Consider the following 20,288-nt stretch of genomic DNA (forward strand, 5'->3'; position numbering starts at 1 on the left):
GCATTCCTGAAAAGGCATAATGGTAACTGTAGTCTTCACCTGTTGTGGCCTTGTTTGTAAAGTCATCATCATTATCTGTTACCATGAGATAAGTAAATGCAAGGGAGATAATATCTTATCAGCCGCCTGCAACAATACTTTGATTAATGGTCTTGCCAGGTCATTATCGTCATAAAATAAATTTTTTACTTTGTCTTTCGATGTAGGCCAGTTTGTAGAAACAGAATTTTTTAAATAGTCAAAGGCAACAACATGCTGTCCAAAAAACATGCAAATCAACGTGAAATCGTTGAAAATACTGAAGTTATCATCATCCAATTTTGGGACATGCAATCAACTATATACACTATATTATATGCATGCATGTTTATGCAAGCGTAGTAGAATTATTGTCTAAAAATGTAAAAATAAGTCAACTTTTTATTTTTGAGTTTTTAAAAATATCACAGCACATCTCTTGATCAAGCAATATGAACTAAACAAGCTCTCATGACAAAATATTTTGTCATATGATTGTATCATTACAAAAACAATCAGACAAAATAATTATTAACAAAAAAAAAAAAAACAAAAACGCTACACAAGAAAAATCTTCTCTGAAAAGCTCCAGAGAAGAGTGGATCACAACTAAATAAAAATCACAACTTTCTTTCTTTGGCATTTAGATATGTTGAGGTAATCATAAAGTGTTCCTTAAAAAAAAAATCAAATCTACTCATGCTTCAAAATAATGGGAAAGCTATCTGCAAAAATTAATGAAAAATATGTCTGCAAAATACTGATGAAGACATATTTTAAATACTGTGGGGTATACATTTTTCAAAACTTTATACTGTATTTTTTTCATTAAACAGTTCATAATTATACTTCCCAATCATAAATATAATTTTAATTATTTCAGTTTTCATTTTATTATCAATAAAAAGTAAAGTTAGAACTGTTGAAGACTCTTAAAATATATTATTACCACAACAAGTATAGGAGGAATAAATAATACTGACTTTACATTTGGGCTGGAGATGCTGGTGGTCACAGCTCAAAAAATATCTCATCACTGCTTGAAAGATCTTATATACTCCTCTTCATAATTTCTTGCTTTTAAACTCAATTCTAGCAATATCCTTTTATTCTTCTTCTTTTTAACCTTTAATTCTGGGCATATGAGCTATATACAATCCAATAGAAATCTGTTTCTCTGATTGTGGTGTAACACTAATTTATACATCTCTGAAGAGAAAGAAGAAAAGCACAATGTGAGCAACCCCAACTATAAACATTCGCGACAAATGCTCAGAACAAACCAGCCTTCTGCCTTTATTTGTTAATGTCTTTGGCTCTTGTTCATCTCTCTTTCTTTAAATTATAGCATCAAAGTTCATTCAACAGTCTGAATAAACTAGACAGAGACCACTGAACCATTGACGGAAGAACTAGGACTCAGAATCCACATTCACAAAAGTCTGTATCTTTCCAGTATCCTGTCACTGCCGAGACAACAGGAGTAAGGAAAGGATAAATCAAAATCTACAATGACCTGGTTGAGTAACTAGTTGACTCACTGTGTCTCTGGCTTAATTATTGTTCATGATCCACGAACTTCTAAAGTGTCAATGTAATTCGATCTATTATGCTTTTAAGCATACACAGAAATGTGGTAATGAGACAGGAAGCTGTAGTTAACGATGGCATAGTTATACCTTACACGAGGCAGAGTGACTAGCAGTGAAAGACAAATAACAAAAAGAAAAAAAGTTTACATTTGGCTTTGTTTGGGATTGATGAAGAAAAGGAAATAATTTAATAATACAGTTATCAAATGTTGTTTAATGAGAAGAACTGAAATGAGAATGGGCACCAAGTTTTTTGACAGAAGATTGGATAGTCATTTCACCAGATCAGATCAGTGCTTGCTGATGTGGCTCCTTAATGAAAGATCTATGTTTAAAATAAATTAACATAACTTTAAAAATGTTAACAAATTACTTAAAATTGACTTGAAATGGCCCTCAGCATTTGTTACAATACAGGTGGTCAAGAAATTATTTGTTTAATTCAGAGGCAGCGCAAATATATCTGAAGCTGCAAAACAAAAAAAAAAAAACACGAAAAGAATTAAAACTGTACAATGAAATGTATTAACTAATCATGCATTGCTATTAGGAGATTCCTATACTTAAATAATTTTCATTAGTTTCTTTTAATCTCAATTTGTAATTTAAGGATTATACAGAAACGCTATTTTGAGTAATGAAAAAACAAGCCTGAAACAACCCTACAATGAAAAACAACAAAAAAGTGAAAAAAAAAACACCAGGTATACCTGTTAAGAATATTGAATTATATTATAATTTAATTCAGTATTCTTAAATAAATGTACAAAGCAGAAAGTTTAAATAAGTACATATAAATTCTTAATCCTAATGAACTGGAGTTGAAGGCAAGTAAGGCAATTCATGTTTACATGGTATATATAGCATACTGCTATTAAGAAACCTACACAGCAACAGTTACAAAGATGTTAAGAAGCACATACATATTGACAAAATAAATATATTTCAGAAATCGCAAATGAGAAATTTTGGCAGAAAATATTCAAGTAAACTGCTGTTAGGATTTTTTTTCAAAGTGTCACACATCAATTATTCAGTAAGATACAGCGCATTGTTCAGGAAGCTTGGTTTCATCTTACCATTACAGCAATTTCTTGCTATTTCTGAAATCAGTTGTAAAGTTAAATGTTCTCTGTGTGTGTATATATATAAAAATTAGATTTTGTAGAATGCCATGGCATCTAAACTGTACATATGGGATGTGAGGATGGGAAGCAATATGCCAATGCAAGTGGCATGGGAGGGAGAGAGGGGGGTTAGAGTATTATGCCAGAGAACTCAGCCACTGGTCCTTTTATATAACTTAATTTTAAAATATAATCCAGTCATAAAAGAACTCTTCACGCCTTTTTGGTGAATGTTAATACTGATGCTTGTAAGCCAAAATCAGAAGTTACTTTAATATTTAATTGACACGTTCACAAAATATAATACATTGGCTACTGTCTGAATGGAGGACACTGTTGATAACAGTGTTATCATAAAACATGCATACGTCTTGATTAACATTCTTCTAAAAATCTAAATCTCATATGAAACAAATTAATAAGGACTACAAGTGTAAATCAACACATTTATTAATTTATAAGATTCTGTTTTGTAAAACCTAGTGGTTTCCTATAATTCCACAAACTACAAAGTGATCAAAGGCTCAAGATTGAGAAAAATATCTACAGACAAATTATTAGTCACCAATACAGTGGTACTTACAATAGACTGTAATTGTCCTCTCTGGCTTTGTTTTGTGAGTTTCCTTTGTCACGCTGTGCTATATCAGCTTTCTGGAAAAAATTTTGATACTATAATTTTATCTAAATGCTAAAATTTTTGCATATACATCTTATAAAATATAAAACACATGTCTATGCCTTGAATGGATATACATTCAGCATTGCATGTGCAAATGGATGCACCTTACCCACAACATGACAATCGGACACAACAGTGAGTGACAAAGGGAGATACAAACCTTTTTTGAAGATTTTAATCTCTGAAGTCTTTTGGAATACTCTCCTTTTCCTGTTTGCAAACCTGAAAAAAAGATTTGATAAAAAAAAAAATCAAGAATTATTTTTGGATAAAGAATTTTAAAAAATTGAAATTAACATTGCGCTTTTAAGAGAAAGAAAAAAACAAAGAAAATCCTCACCTTCTTTCATGTAGAAGTCTACATAGTTTTTGGCATGCAGGGCAGACCCCACATGGCAAGTGTAATTCTGCACATGACCATTCTCCACAATGGGTGGTATGTTGGTGCTTTCAGGGCGGTATCGATGAATCACTTGGAGTTTGTCTAGAGGCAGCTCAGACTGCAAAAAGCGAATTATGCAAAAATTTTCCTATACAAGAATACTTGTCATACTGAGTTGAAATACAATTATGGAATGGCAAGGTCTTACTAATACTAAAACTATTACTTTGAGAAGTCATATGATAGTCTAATATGAGAATGTTCAACAAAGAAGATGTCCTGGTCCAAGCCCTAAGCTTAAGCTAAACAAGAACTCAAGCAGCGCAGTGCTCTTCAGCAATAAACTTGGAAACTTCTTTTAGACAACTGACACTGCTGATGTATTTTTCTTGAAGAAATCCTTTACAACCACCATACTTTCCTCTCTACTAGTGGTAGACCCATATGAAACCTGCACTTCACAGAAACCCTGGACCTCATTGCAAGCAGTAACAACAAAATTAAGGTCTCACTAAAACACTCACAGCAGATTTATATGGAATGAACGCATACTGACAAAGCAAAGCCATTATTAACACCTGCAGTGGCCAAGCAGAAATTTATATGAATGAGCAGGAACATTGATGTGGTCAACAGCACTCTTGAGGGAGGTCCATGCCAACATTGATACTAGAGGAAGAAATAGCTGGCAAAAATAAGAAGTGGAATGAACTTCTCATTCTGGACCTGCTCATCAAAGGACACTGGAAAACCCTGTCAGGTGCTGTATTCTTTAAGTTCCCCAATGATCAGTAATGATTAAGAAACTGAAATGAACAGACATTAGAGGAGTTTGTAACTGAAGTTGAAAATGGCATGTGCAAATTCCAAACTTACAAATATTTTGCTTGCATCTTTGGAAAGCCTTTCTGCTTCTTTAAGGCTTACAACAGTGCGAGAGTTCTGCACTACTTTTGCTTTAATAGGCAGAGTCCTTTCCTTGTCCCTGAACAGTATCAAACAAATTTACACAGCTCATTTAATCATTATGTAGCATAATAAAACTGGTTAATGAAATTCAAAACTTTCAAATATCTCAATAACAAAGTTATCTGTTATATACTTCATTTAAAATGCATTAAAATATTTCATTGCAATAGTATTGCATATAATCTAATGAATTTTTTAAGACTAGTACACTATACTTTACTACCTATTAGTGTTTGCTTGACTTAATTTGATCAAAGGCTAATGATAGAAGTGCATCTTTTAAAAGAACTTTATTAATCCTCAAACGTACACACAAAAATGAAAACTATTTTTTTTTATTAATAATACAGATTACTTTTGTTATGAAGACATGCTTTAAAAATTTCACATAACACTATGACATGAAATGAGCTATAAGAAGTATTTTTGTTTAATTTTATTTTATGCTTATTAATGATTCTTCTCATTGATTATAATAATAAATGCAAAATTTTTAAAGCGCATACATATTCCTAAGAAGTATGCTCTTAGCGATATACTGTGATGTGTCAAATGCATTAGCTTGTCCATGGTGGGATGTTAAGGTATACAATTTTTTACAAGAGAACTTTGTTAGTAGTATGCTATTATTTACACTCTCCTGCCTACTTATTTTGTATAACAGAATGAAGCCATACATATAGCATAAAAGGTCATCCCATGACCTTTTTGCAGGTCATTAGGATCAAGTGAGGTATTAGAGACCTCGCTTTCCTTGGGGCCAGTTTGACATGAGGGCAGTGCCCATCTCCTCTTCCTTGCTGCCTTACATTCCCCAACTCTCTCATGACTCAGGTACCCATTCCCACCAGCTGGGTTGACTGGAGGAAGTGAGCTGCAGTATATGAGTATCAAACCAGCATGCCTCTCAGTTTAGACACTGGCACTCTAACCATCCAGTTCCCCCACATATAGCATAAAAAAGGAGCTAAAAAAATTAGTCTGTTTAAAAATGAAGATCATAGTACACTTAAATACATGAAAGCACATGCACCTAAATTTGCTGAAATTTTTGGAAGAATCTAGGGTGTTCTTTTCTAAAGACTCCTCAGTTTTCTCTATCTTTTGCTTTTCCTTTACTTTAGTTCTGCATGTCTTTTTATCCATCCGGGCTTCTGAAGTCTGAGATAGTTGGAGTCCATTTCAGATAAATGGTACATATTATCATATGGATGCTGCAACAATCACAAAAACAATAAAACAAGTCACTCTCACTTGGATACTACATCAAACATTCAATAAATAGCCTTTCTCAGATAATCATCTTTATATAACGTATTATCTGACCAAAGTGCAGAGGACCCAAATAGGTAAAACCTTACCTTTTAACATTTGTTGTTATTTACAAAATATGAACAAAATTTTTAAAAAACAGGTTAAGGAGACAGAAGGGACAGAATGACAGCTATTTCAGCAACCAAGACATATTTCAGCATCCAAGACATTTTTTTTAAATATAAAATTAAACATAAATGTACTCATATGCACACCACTACTAGCATAATTTTACTCACTACATTTTTTTAAAAAGGGTATATATTATTATCTTAGCCCTATTATACAGCTCTACTCTCTTTCATTACAAAATGTTCAATTATCTATTTGCTTACCATCAATGGGGTTGTTCGATAGAAACCATTTGGGTCAAATTGTAATTCTCTGCGCTCCACATTTAGGTACCATTTTCTGTTCCAAAGGAGTAACAACAAACTGTATGCAAGTTACAATGAAACTTTTGGTCTCAAATAAGCTTTAACATGATGATCAACCTTTGACTAAGGAAAAGTAAAAATAGAAATTTAAAAAAAAATTATTCGTGATTGAGAACTAATATTAAAAAAATACAATTAGGCTAAAAAAAAAAAAACTCTCTCCTTGTTGCAGTCTATGATGTGGCTTGATATTGTAATCATGGATCTATGAGATATACATCAATGTTTTAAGCTAGAGTACTTGGAAAACACAAATATATTTTAATATACTTTATTAGCCTTTATAAGCCATGTGTGTGTGTGTGAGATAAATTGTATAAAGATAAGTTATGAATGTGTATGAATGTGTGTATATATATATATACTGAATATCTCAATACCTCTTAGAGGGAGAAAGATTAATAATCTTCAAATCTTGAAAAACAAAGTGAATATTATTTATAGTAGTAATTTTGTAACATTTAAGTAACTTAAATGGGTAATACATACAATTTCATAGAGACAAGATCTGATATATCTTTCACATCTCTCGTCGAAAAGGCCATGATCACTATCTTTTAATCATTCAAAATTATAAAAAAAAAAGTTTCCAAGATCCTGGTCTCGTTTCTTTGTCAGCTCTGCTAGTACAGAGTGGCAGCCATTTTGACGCTCTTTTTAGCTTGTTCGGAGGTTGTCAGTTGCTAACGCAAACTATTTCAAATATTTTCAAAACATTGACAAATCATTTTAAAGAATAAAAGGAGAATATGAAGTAAGATTGATTGAGCAAAATGTACAAAAATATGTCTTAAGTTTGTTTTTACTTGATGCGTCAAATGTACAAAACCCGTCATGCAATGCGCGGCGGGTATTTCAAGATGGCCTTCTATTGGACGGTGTTTGAAAATGCTACGTGTTTGAATTGACGACGGGATTACCACTTTCAAATTAGAGTTTATTTGTTAAAAACACAATAATACTTTGAGAACAATATAGTTTACCAAAAAGGTAAGGAATTAAATGGATGATAAATTATCAATACATGGCATTGGCAATTGTGTCGGTTAAGGTTTAACTTGAATTTCGTCGAAGAACTGATCAACTGTCTGGTAAGAACATCTTATAAGAGCAAATTCTGAACTTTGTAGTTATTCTCCCTGAGAAATGAAATGTCAGCATCCTTTATTTCTTGTCTCATCTCCCACAATGTAACAGTCGCCTTGTAAGATTGGGGAACCAAGTTCTCCGCCTCGAAGTCTAAACCACTAAATCAGTGGTAGGGAATAACAAAGTAATGTTTCCAAGTTATTATTTTATAAAGCTTAATTGAGTTTAAGCAGACGAAAATGTATTGTGCTCCAAGAATTACAGGAGATTGTATATTACTATTGTTACAGAATGGCTGATGAAACAGTGGTCAGAGGAAAACATCACAAACTAAAGAGGATTGTGCAGAAAAAGGCAAAAGTTGGCTTAAACACATCAGGCTCTGTCAGCTATTACAAGAAAGTAAAGGCTGCTTTAAATGCCAGCTGTAAGTATGATTTTGTTACTGATGTCTTATCCACTGTGATCTTGTATACCAGAAACATTTAATGACGATTACGGGGAGGAGGGCACGGTCCTTTCGCACTAGCATTTTGTCCCACACCAAAAGTCATTTCGTCCCAGCTAGGTCCATTTTGTCCCAGGCCCAAAAGGCAAATTGATCACATATGAAACAAGTAGCTATTAATGTTTATTACCAAAAGAGCCATACGTTAGAACAAAGATAGATGTGCAAGCTCAGCTGATTCTTTTAAGCAGAACCATTCAAATAAGTTTAGCCACCATTTTACAAAACAAAAATGACTGCTTGCAATATTATTATTTTAATATGCAGAGACTTCATAGATTAAGATAGTGCACTCATTGAGCTTAAAGCACATCATATCACTCTTGTCTATTGTGAAAAACCCTTTGAAAAAAGTGCTACATAAATCCACATTTTTATTAATTTATTATCATGCTGTGTTTATTGTAAACTGTCCAAGGCCCAGAAGACTGGTCTGGGCAATTGAGGTGACAAATGTACTCTGGCCACTAAAGACTTTGTTTTGACAGTCATGTGGAGGTTGCAAGTAGCCAGTAGCCCGATTGTATAAGGATGGAAATGTTTTATGCTACCACAAACACTGGCTTGCAGCATGGCAAAGACAGTTAAATGACTATATACCTGAGTAGCGACATTTCTGCGAGGACCTCCAACTAAAGAATAAATAGACTAGTCTTTTTACTTGAGAAGGTTTTGTGTAAGCAAATAACTGTCATGCATTACATCCATTGTCCAAAATTGTTTATTTTATTATCTCAGGGTAAGGCCCTTTTATTCCATTTATCAACACTAGATAGTCTAGACTGGTAATTAATAATCTCTTTTGCTTTCTATTTTCAGTTGAATATTTAATATGTATACTATTCTGTTCACTCTATTTTTTCATTTTCATCCATGTTTGCCATGATGTCATCTGTGATATAACTAGCGATGACAGACATTGCTTATCACAAATGTCATATCTTAAAATCTAAAAAAAAACCCTTAATTGCAGAACACAATAATTAATCTCTGCTTGGTTTCTCACCTATCCCCCACCTATTCCCTTCGCCCTTCCCTGACATAAGTGCAACACTTGCACAACATAACTTTTTTTAGGGGAAAAGAGAATTTTCAAGTTTGTTTGCATGCATGTCTACACAAAGAGAGAGAGGTTTACAGATCAACCAATAATGGTGAAATATTTTCAACAATGGGTTTTTAAAAAGCAAGTACCTAAATTTGCTTATGTCACTTTTTTTAATGTCTGAGGCAGGGCTTCTGCTAAGGCTAAATTCTTTGGGGTCCCAGGGACCCCTTCAGATTTTCTTCTGTTCTTCACCCAAATTTGAAGGGGACCCCATTGACGAAAATTGAAGGGGTCCTCCAAACTTTTAATGCGTACTGTACGCAATTTTTTGCGTAAGCAGAAGCTCTGTCTGAAGTGTAAAAGATGATAAAGGAGATAACTGGCAAATGGTTGAATTGACTGGGGATCTTGTCTGTTATTTTACCATTTGTTTTTAAAAAAAAACCAATGTACACAGCCCTTTTATAAACAATACTGTGCAATTGTCACAATAAGAAATGAATTTGTTGTTATTATGAGGATGTACACTACATTCTTCATAAAAATCGACACATTTCGATCATCAATCTTTACTTTTGGTTTGCTGCAGTAAACTCCTCCAGAGTCAGGAAATCTCTTGCAGCTAACAACAGGGCATTAGCTCAGTCACTGCAACAGGTGAAACAAGAACTGCGAAATGCATACAATGAGATTGCTCATCTAAAGGTGGAAAACCAAGAAATGACCATTCGCTTAATGCGCAGTGAGCAGCTACAAAGTGGCAGTGGAGAGCAAGCTATTTTGGAGGCAAGTTCTTATTTAGTTTAAAAAGTCTGCAACTTGGCATCTCTCTCTTTTTGTGCTTTATATTCAATTTCATAACTAGCAAATAAGTTGATTGATGAAAATAGAACATTTTTTTTTTTAAAGTGACTAATGCTAATTTCATACTAGCACTGAAGATAATGTCTGTAAATATGAATGCATCTGATCTCCGTACTTGTATGCTATATTATGTTCTTGCATAATGGTGTTTTTTTTTATGTATCACAACTCCAAAAGAAATTGGCAGTTTTGCAATTGCTATTGTACATGCAAAAATAAGATTTTGAACAGAAGACAGCTCAGCTTAACACAATATAAAAATAAAGACAGTTTATACTTACTGTTATATATCCCAAATTTTTTTTTTTTTATGTTGTATGCAGCAGCGACTACAGAGTTTACGCTCTCTGTTACATGAGATGAGCCGACATCTGCTGGACGTGGGCACATGCTTGAATGATGGCATTGATTTATGCTTGCTAACTCCACGCACATCTCAGGGCTCTAATGATACACTCCCTCCCTCATGTCCTGGAGATCTTATGTTGACTGAATCTCGAAAGAGCAATGAATTGGATGCTGCTGCAGCCAAAGATGTGGACAGGTAAATGATTCAGTTCGTTAATAGTTGATTGAACAAAGAATGTAAGTTATGACTTGACATGCACAGTAAATTAAATAGAAGAAGGAGAAAAAATAACATACATGTTATGTGTATCAGTCTCATTTCCATGCACTGTTTTAAGCAAGAATAACTTGCATTTTCCCCCATTTTTATTTTTAAACCAATGCAGAGAAAGCATAAGTAGGGACACCTTTTTTTTTCACATCTTGGAAATAAATTTAATGCACAAAAGTTTTAAATTTTCATATAGAAATGGAGCTGATGGAGGCAGACGCTGTTCATCCACTATTCTTTATGGACATTTCTTCTTGCTAATTACATGACACAAGTTTTTCTTTTGAAGATTTAGGTATTAAATGTTAACAGTTGTTATGCTTATAAGTTTTAGCATGATCCATTTTTTCACTACACTATTTGCACTTCTAGAAATTTGTATTGCCTTGCAGTTAAAGCAAAAAGTGCCACGCTGCTTGTAAATATTTTGTAGCATGATTTTTGAAAATTAGTCGCAAAATGGCAGGCATCAGGCACATGTTAAGAATAAGATAGCATAAAATGTGCAACTTTCAGAATGTGATATAAACATGTTATAGAGATAATTTCAGTGCATGGTATTACTCAGTTTACATCTCCTGTGAGGGGACAAAATAATCCAATGTTGTATATAACAACTAAAACATTCTTCAGCTACATTTTTGTGTGTGTGCGTAATTACGTCTTTTTTTATTCAAATTAAGATGTGTACAGCATGGCACTTTTGCAGTTCACATGTGGCTTGTGGCACAAAAAACACTCAGTCTTATTTATGCAGTGTTTTGACAGAAAGTGGAGAACCTGAAATAACAAGTGTATTCAGCAACATGGGCTATGGGGTCCCCAGTACTAAAGCGGTAGTTCTACCTGATATGTCCATCATCATGGAGCAGTCTCTTATAGACGTGGATGAAGATGCAAATCCAGAGTCTGTACAGATGGACACAGGTAATCTGATAAGTATATGTTTGAGTGAAATTTTGTGAATCTGTTATGAGGGAGATGACAATCAAGTATTTTTCAGAGTATGTGTGTCTTAAAAACTCTGTATCAGTTTCTCTGATAATCCATTTGAAAGGTCTCAAAAATTTTCAACAAAGTGAATTGCCCATGAGAGACTTATTAGCATGGCTCGGTTCTAAGACTGAAATATATTTTAGAGTATGTGGATTGTGCCACCAGAGATGAGATCTGCAATTTTGATCAAGCTTTGACTCAGGCCTCATAGTTGTGAAGTAAAGAAATCATGTGTAGAATATTGCTGTTTGCCCTTGGTATGTTTTGCAGTCTTATTACTTGCTTCAACCTTCTTGATCCATTTAAAAAGTTGTTTGACTGTTTGTTGTATTGCTAGTTAATCAGATTTTGCTTGCACATGTTTGTGGGCTGGCTAAATAGTTCTTAACAGGGTACTACATCATTTTGTCCATTGTATCATAGCCTGGGAAATGTGCTAACAGTAGCTCTCTGATGTATGTTGACAGTATTTGAAGAAGTCACAACACCAGCCACTTCTGGTGCAAAAAATGTATTAACGGAGAAGACCAAAAGAACAACTGACAGCAAGCTTCCTCAGCGAGTATTAATCACTTGCACAAGCAAGTCAGATCTGAATGACAAGCCTTTTTCTGGCAAACAGATGCTTGTTGCAAAGGACAACCAGATAACCAGCAGCACTAATGATAAGCAAGCAGACAGTGCTGGTAAGGCATGCCGCAGAGGAACTTTCAGTTTATCCAGTGCTAATGTTGGTCGAAGAGAAACATTTGTTATCAGCAAAGATGCCCTTTCCCTTGCCCTTGAAGGAGAGAATGGAGAAGGCATTGACAGTGTAGAAATGCCTGACCTTGTCTCAGATGGATTATTTTCTGATGAAGATTGCAGACCAACCTGCAAGGAAGGAGCAAATTCTGAAGGCAAGCAATCTACAGCTCTCCAGCTCATAGAGTCTAACAGAGCTATCAAAACTGTGGAGCCATTAAATGGTAGAAAAATGTTGAATGTCACCAATAAAGAGATGAATAAAGAGAATTCACAAGGCAAGGCAATGAAACATTTTTCCAAATTTAAGAAACCTACAGCACCTGTTTCACAGTGCACACAAAAAGTAAAAGACTCAAGTTTTTTCATAACTAATCCCTGTGCACTCAACTTGGTGCATCAGAGGGTCACTGGTTCAAAAGATGGCTGTCTGGACTCTGACGTAGATTCATTTACAACAGTATGTGCTTCCTCATCTTCTTCATCTTTTGTAGAAGAAATTAAGGCTTCTAATCGTATTAGTGATAAGCTAGCTTCCATCATCTCTTTTCCTGGTGATAAGAAGAATGCTTCAGATGGGATACAGTGCCTGCCAAGCAGAACCGAGAATCAGAATCAGGGAATTTCAGACAAATTGGAGCCAGAGATTAGTGACTGTACAATGTATTTTAACACTGATATGGAATTCACAGAAATTATTCCACAAGTATTAAGTCTTGAGGCGACGCCAGAAGAAATTACTGAAGAAAAAAGTGCAAAAAATGTAAGCACAAACCTGGAAACAGAAAATGCAAAGAAAGGAGTGGATGATGAGAATGTGACTCAAGAAGTTGCATCAAAAGCAAAATCTGGCATCAAGCCTAGTGAAACTTCAAGCAATCAAGACTCAATTTACAATTCCAGGCATACATCAAGAACTGATGATAAAAAAATTCCAGTGGCATTGCGTGTGAGCAAACCAGGACAGATGGTGTTTGCTGTGTCCAGAAAAGAGGAGGATGGTTCACGAAAAGCAATCCCTGCCAAGCTTTCAACTAAAGCACGCTCAAAATCTAAAAAAGAAATTGATGAAATGAAGAAACACTTATCTGCAGAAGAACCTAAGACTGTTTTTGATTTTCATGACAAAACTCCTCAGCATAAGTCAGACAAATCGAAGGCAGCCAATTCCATCTTTGATTTGTCTGTTGGTGAAAGTGTGCCTACCTCTGTTCCATCTCTTGCCAGTGTGAGGGAAAAGCTAAAAACCTTAGGTAGAGAACTGGGAATCTCTGTGGTTGGGCAAGACCTTCCAGAAAGCACAGAAGAACCTTTGAGCAGCAGTACAAAATCTGAGCAGGAGTTAAATAAGAAGCCTAAAGTAACAACTCTACTTGGGGATGCTCCCGAATATAGACTGCCTTTGAAGATGGATAACTCTCCGTATCTTGTGAAAAACAAATCTGGTGGGGGTTGTTCTAGACCAAGAAGCTGTTCGCGAGGTAGAGACTCACAGAGCAGAAGCAAAAGCAGGTCCAGGTCCAGGAAAGATAAAGTTGCAGGAAAAGAGGAGGATGTTGAAAGAATTGCAGGAGAAAGCAGGACAGCAGAAGCAGAGTCAAGTGCTGCTGAAATTCAAGAGCCCAGTACTAGTGGCAGCAGAATGAGAGGTCGTAGTAGAAGCAGGCATAGAAAGTCCTCAGATCAGTGTCAGCCTGCCCCAGTAGATACAGAAAATCCACTGGAACCAAGACGCAGCGCAAGAAGCAAAAACAGCATCCGAAAACGATATGTGGAAGAGGACAGTACTAGCAATCTTGATGACTCCCTAAACATGGACAGTGCAAAAGAAAGTGTTAAAAATCAAGATCGAGTGTGTGGTGGAGGAAAAAAACATGATGAAGATAGTGACAACCCCATTTTTGCTAAAAACAAGTCTTCAAAACAGAGAGGCAGGAGCAGAAGCAGGCATAAAATTGAAAAGCATGGTATTGCTGATCAAGTTCATAGTGCTAACACCATGTGCAATAATTCTGCCAGTGATGGAGATTTAGAAGGAAGGGAAGCTGAAAGTCAAGCCTGTAGATCAAACAAGATTAAGAGCCAGAAGAATGGGGATGATGTTTGTGATAAGGCACAATCTACAGTATGTGCAGTCAATGCAGGTGCAAGTGAAGGCACTAAGAATATATCAGCTCAAGTGTCTACCAGTCTCAAAGATGTTGTTGCTGGAGGTACTGCTAAAATGGTTGAGAGACGACATAGAAGCAAAAGTAGACATAAAAAATTGCCTGATGAATCAGATTATGTTGAAGTTCTTCCCTGTACCAGTAACAAAGAAGTTGATATACTGGTTGGAGGGAGTACTAAAATGACTGAGAGACAACACAGAAGCAAAAACAAACATCGGAAATTGCCTGATGAATCAGAGAATGTTGAGGAAGCTCCTCTGTTTATCAGTACCAAAGATGTTGATGCTGGTTGGAGCAAATACTAAAGTGTCCGATGGACGACACAGAAGCAAAAGAATACGTGGGAAGTGTAAGTCAGAAAGTGGTGAAGAAGCATTCGAGTCTCTCTCAACTGACATCCCAGTTTTAGGGAAGAACACAGTGAAAGAAACCAAAAGCAGCAGTGCTGAATGTTTAGCTGACCAGCAGGAGACAAAAAACAAGCACGTGTTTAGCAATAGTGGAGATTGCTTGTCAAGCCCTGATGGCGAACTTCCAAGGCAAACACCGAAGGAAAGAAAAATCACTCAGCAGTTTTCCACTTCCAAGGATAATCTTGGCAAGGTTGTGGGGTGTGAAAAGAGAGAGTTTCAAAACAAGGAAGACTATGAATCACCTGTGCCAGCCAAGAAAAATAAACAGACATTACCATTGCTAAATACCAGGAAACAAGAGAGTGAAGAGTGCATGTTAATGTCAGCTGTAACAGGAAACACTGCAAGCAAGAAAATAAAGCAAGGTGCTCAGAAATTTGCTGTAGAGGTAAGACACCTGTGTGCTGTTTGTACTCTTTAGTTTATTTTTTCTCTAGTATAATTATCTTAGGAATCCACTGCTGCTGTAGTGTGAGCAAATCTGTAGTTGTTGCAGGTAGGACATGTACACTACCAAAGTGTATGTACATTTAGATTACAGAAGGTGGTTTCTTTTTCTGTTTTATTAGGAAAGGATAGATCATAGTTATATCATAACTAGAATAAAATTAAAAGTAACATTCTGAAGGCAGAATTGAGGTTAAAGTAAACAGTTGGTCTTTGAGCTACATCTTGATTCTATTTGATAAATTTTAAAATATTAGTTTTGGCAGATAAAATTTCCACCTTTATACCAGAGTGTTTATGGAAGAAAAAATTTTTTTTAATAATGCCAGTAGCTGCCTAGAGTAGCAGGAATGGAAATCTAAATTGGAATGAAGTGTGGAGAAGAACCAGTACTTCACACTACAGTTTTTCTGGGGTGGTTTGTCACCACTTTGATTAGGAAGATAATGTATGATTATCTAGTACCATTCTAGTGAAAACTCATGGTCCACACTCTTATTCAGGGGACAGTTACTGATAAGCCTTTTTCTTAAATTTATTGGCATGATATTACCCTTGCTTCTGACTTGGCACTGATCAGCTAACTTCGGGAGACAGTTGTCACATACAACATAGTTGGGGAAGGAACAGGTGGCAGTCATATAAGACTTACTTTGGTTTTTGAAACTTAACAATAACTACTGTGATCTTTTCTTTCTTTCCAAAATAATTTGAAACTAATATGTTTTAAATAGAAGAAAGCAGTTTTTGGCTTTAGTATATAATTGAAAATTGTTACTTGAACATTAATGATTCCTAATAGTTTCATGAAAGAAGATACTGAAATGTGACATTACTTGTACTTTAATAGATTTTACTATGTAATTTTCCCTGTGCGCTGAGTCTGTTGAAGGTCTAGTGGGGTGTTTTTTGTTTGTTTATTTTATTTTTGTCGTATGACTGGGTATTCTCCTTAGTATGTTCACATGTATTTGTGAGAAGGTGTAGGTGTGCATGTGTGTCCACAGATATGCTTAATTAACATATCATCTCAGTTCATTCATTAGCTGAAGTGTGAACAACATAACCATATCCATGTATAGTCCTGATGTCTTAATTGTTGACCTCTTTCTGTGTATGTTGATGTTTATACACTTTTGTCTCAAGAATAGAAGAGATGGTTATTTACTTAGATTTTAGAAAATGGTCTTTTGTACTGAGCTTTATCTAGTCAGCAGAAAAAAAATGCACCTGCGAGACCTTTAAAGAAAGTCTCAACACATTCCCCCTTCCCCAAGCTTCACAAGAACATTCTTTTGGGTTTATGAGCCAGTAAGTATTTTTTCTTAACTATATATTTGTCTGCTCACAGGTGGACTACCACCAACAGCTAGAAGAGGTAAAGCAGAAGCTTAAAGATCTAGACCAGTCTACCAAACTTACGTTACCAGACCAGCTTAAGCAGCCTTGTACCAAGTCATCTCCACTAGTCTTACCTACCTTCCACTGTAGAAGCACAGTCCAGAAATCTCCAGTCTCAAAGCATGATGCAGGGAAGGCCAAGCTTGCTCACTCACTTAACAAAGAGAGAAGCACCTGTGTGTCTGCCTCTTCCTCTACTGCTTCCTCTGCAAGAACATCCAGAGACCGAGACTCTTTGCAGACCCTAGACTCTGATAATGACAGGTAATTAGCTTATAATTGCTGCTCATATGCCACTTTTTTGTTTTATTTGTTGTGACAGATCACAATAGGGTCATCAACAGAGACAACATAGTGTCTAAAGAAGCATTAAAATTTTTTCATTAAAATTCTAGCAGTAGCACTCAATGATTAATTTACAATGTTGTTGCAGTCTGTATCATTTATTTCTCCACTTTGATAGTTTCTATCTAGAGAATAAAAAATGTGAAGCAAACACGATGTGAACATGAGATTTTATGTTACTTTTAATTATACTTTGAATCATTAGATTCAAAAGACTGCTTAGCAATTTGGTCATTGTTGATGGCTTTGTATTTGGGTATAATGTTGTGTAGGATTTTCAGTAAAATTATAAAGGTTTATTGGTACAGGCCTTTGAGTATTAATTTTATGATTATGAGCAGATCAAAACTGAGTTGAAGACAGCAGTAAAATGTGCATGAACTAGTAGTGAGTTTTATCTTATGTATGTACTTCAGTGCACAAAATGGGCGTCCTTCGAGGAGGGCTGGAAGTGCTGTATCCTACAAAGAACCTCCACTAAACAAGTAGGTACTGCAATGGAAGTGTAAATATAATTTACATTAAAAGGTCCAAACTTTTCGACCTAACACAAGCATATGCTTATTTCTTTTCTGCTTAAATTCATTTGTACATATTTAAGCCATTTTGAAGTACTTCCTTGTCAATGCTGCAGTAAATCATTAATTTTCTGTTTCAAGTTTGATACTTGCTCTTTGACTATCGTAAACACTGTCAAAAATGTTATACTTAAAACAAGTAGTCTTTCTATTGTGTATCTATGCATGAATGATTGTTCTAGATTGTCTTCAGCTTTCTTGGAATAAGCTGGGGCTTTGTAGATTCTTTCCTGCTAATAAAATAGTGTACATAGACTGGCTTTAGCATCTGCATATTTTGATTTGTGACTGGCACCACAGGAAACTACGCAGAGAAGATCCCCCAACATCCATTCTGTTCAAGAACAAAAAGCAGCAACTTTTCAAATCTCCAAGAAATCATCAAAAACGTAAGATGGTTTAAGAATTATTTCCCTCTGCTTCCTTGTGTGGCTCTGTGAAGGAGATGTGTTTAAATAGTCAACAGCTATCATTTCTGATTTTGATTAATGAGATTTTTTTTAAATTGTATTTTGTGGGATTATGACAGGATAATTAACAATAAGAGTAATAACTTAGCTGTTTAAAATGATGGTGTATCTACAGATGCAATCATTCAAATCGTTAAAGTGACTAAAAATAGTTTGGATATTTTTGTTTAAGTTTATAATATTGCACAACTTGAAAGCATACTGGTGACTCTTATAGCGCTGTTTTACTGTGTTGCCCTTTGATGTTTCATGATCTTCACATAATTAAGACGTGGAACCCATGTTATCTAAGATATAAAGAAGTGGAAACAGAAATGTGTCTTGTTGAAATAGACAGCTAATTTCAACTGAATAATTTCATGTCTTGCAGGCATTTTCTAAAATGCTATCTTATACTGTTCAGGGTTTCTTGCTCAGCCACAGCCTAAGGATTGAGGAGGGTGGGGCTTTCAACTACACGTTTCACCAAACTTGAAAGAATTTAATGTTTGACAAAACAGCTGTTAAAACTTTATGCTCAAATGGGGCTTTAATATTTGACATTCTTATCTACTTGTTTTACTGACCACTGATAGTTTGGAATAGTCATTTCTTCTTGTCCTATTTTCTAATGCCAGAGAATAAATGAACTGTTTATAGCTCGTGTCTGATTGCACAGATTTTGATCCCAACCAGCGGGAACGAGGAATATTTTTGGACCTCACCAATCTGTCCATTGTGGAAGCAGAGGGATGTGCAGAGTGAATAAATGGTGTTATGCTCAACCGCAACCCCAGAAGGTTTATGGTGCTAGTCTATCATTGACAGTCCTGCAGTGAATTGAACTTTTTTGTATGGTTTAGGTGGCTCCTGTCTCTTGTACCACGATTAGTGTTCAGTGCATATAAGTGCTTTTGTGCTCTTCTCTTCTTGCCAGTGAAAGTGTTTAAAAATAGACAAATTTTTCAGCTTGATTTGTCTTCTTTATGTTAGATAGTATAAGACACCCAAACACAATTGGCTAGGGACATAAATGATGAAAGGTGCAATAAAATATAAAATGGGCTTACCAGGTTGCAGATAAACGGTTGCCATGATTTTTTTCCCTTATAAACAGCAGTTATAGATTCAGCTACCGTGCATCACTCTACAAGGCTTAATGTGCAGGTTTCCTGCTTAAGATCAACGATGATGGTTTTGTTGAATATGTCTGTAGAGCGCTGTACAATTAGGACTGATGCGGTCTTGATTGTTTTGTACTTGTCATCAGACTTAAATTTGAGACTTGTAAAGTGCACTGATCACGTTAAAATAGTTCAAGACGCCAATAGTATAAAAATAACTGGAAAAAATTCCCAGTTGTATGAATGCACATATTCTCTTGTCACTATCTTTCTGAATAACCAATCCCGTTTTTTAAAATGTGTTTCATGATCTAAATCTGACGGAGAGGCAAATCGTTGATTTGTATTTTACATTGTTAGAGAATAAACACTTAAATTTTTTGACATTTCAGTGTACTTCTTGGTTACATACCAAGCGTTGCCAGTTATTTGAGTGAAACATCAAGGATAATTGCAATAGTGTGTTCAGCATGTTAGCCTGTTTATTGCAGTTTTCTGCATATCCGGCAGCAAAATTTTATTTTGTCATGAAATATTGCTTAATGTTCACTGTAACATCTTGTGTTGGTAAACTGGTTTTATTTAAAGGATATGCTACTTTTGTGATGTGCCTGATGGCTTTTGCTTGTATAATCACTGGTTTATTATAAATTGCTTTAGAAGAAATCGGGAAAATAGTAAGAAAATGAACATAGTCAAAATTAGAAAAAAATACATCTAAAACTGTGAAAGCATTAAATACATATAGGATTTACAGGCATAGTAAAATTAAGATAATAGTATGAACATTTTTGCCAAATGATTAATCAACGGGTGGACAAGACTTTTTTTGTGGGCCAGTCTCAACATTCTGTACTATGTGTTGGGCCGGTAACATACCAAAAACCCACGCCACGTGACTATACAACAGACCTAGTGAAAATGGTATGAAAGCATGCGTCCATTGTGGTGGTCACTTAACAAATTTAAAG

The 20,288-nt window shown here is 35.2% G+C and overlaps 2 protein-coding genes across 9 annotated transcripts; one reads left to right on the top strand and one right to left on the bottom strand.

The window, feature by feature from the left end:
- Positions 1 to 289: 289 nt before the first annotated feature.
- Positions 290 to 7,201, bottom strand: LOC112563545. Of its 6 annotated transcripts, none has more exons than XM_025237581.1 (8): positions 7,011 to 7,201; positions 6,420 to 6,495; positions 5,890 to 5,984; positions 4,678 to 4,786; positions 3,760 to 3,919; positions 3,580 to 3,641; positions 3,321 to 3,391; positions 290 to 2,079 (listed from the first exon to the last, which is right to left on the bottom strand). In XM_025237581.1, exons 1-8 carry the CDS (start codon positions 7,064 to 7,066, stop codon positions 2,040 to 2,042), a joined length of 669 nt encoding a protein of 222 aa, XP_025093366.1. In that variant the 5' UTR covers positions 7,067 to 7,201; the 3' UTR covers positions 290 to 2,039. The 6 variants fall into 6 exon arrangements, with proteins under 6 accessions (XP_025093366.1, XP_025093370.1, XP_025093371.1 ...); XM_025237583.1 differs by having other exon boundaries at positions 407 to 2,713; XM_025237585.1 differs by lacking the exon at positions 3,321 to 3,391.
- A 153-nt stretch (positions 7,202 to 7,354) lies between these two features.
- Positions 7,355 to 15,007, top strand: LOC112563537. Of its 3 annotated transcripts, none has more exons than XM_025237562.1 (6): positions 7,355 to 7,511; positions 7,901 to 8,037; positions 9,756 to 9,952; positions 10,354 to 10,574; positions 11,359 to 11,576; positions 12,113 to 15,007. In XM_025237562.1, exons 2-6 carry the CDS (start codon positions 7,902 to 7,904, stop codon positions 14,863 to 14,865), a joined length of 3,525 nt encoding a protein of 1,174 aa, XP_025093347.1. In that variant the 5' UTR covers positions 7,355 to 7,511; position 7,901; the 3' UTR covers positions 14,866 to 15,007. The 3 variants fall into 3 exon arrangements, with proteins under 3 accessions (XP_025093347.1, XP_025093349.1, XP_025093348.1); XM_025237564.1 differs by having other exon boundaries at positions 11,407 to 11,576; XM_025237563.1 differs by having other exon boundaries at positions 7,484 to 7,612.
- Positions 15,008 to 20,288: the final 5,281 nt, after the last annotated feature.

Source organism: Pomacea canaliculata, linkage group LG5 (assembly GCF_003073045.1).
Source record: "Pomacea canaliculata isolate SZHN2017 linkage group LG5, ASM307304v1, whole genome shotgun sequence".
NCBI classification, from domain to species: domain Eukaryota; kingdom Metazoa; phylum Mollusca; class Gastropoda; order Architaenioglossa; family Ampullariidae; genus Pomacea; species Pomacea canaliculata.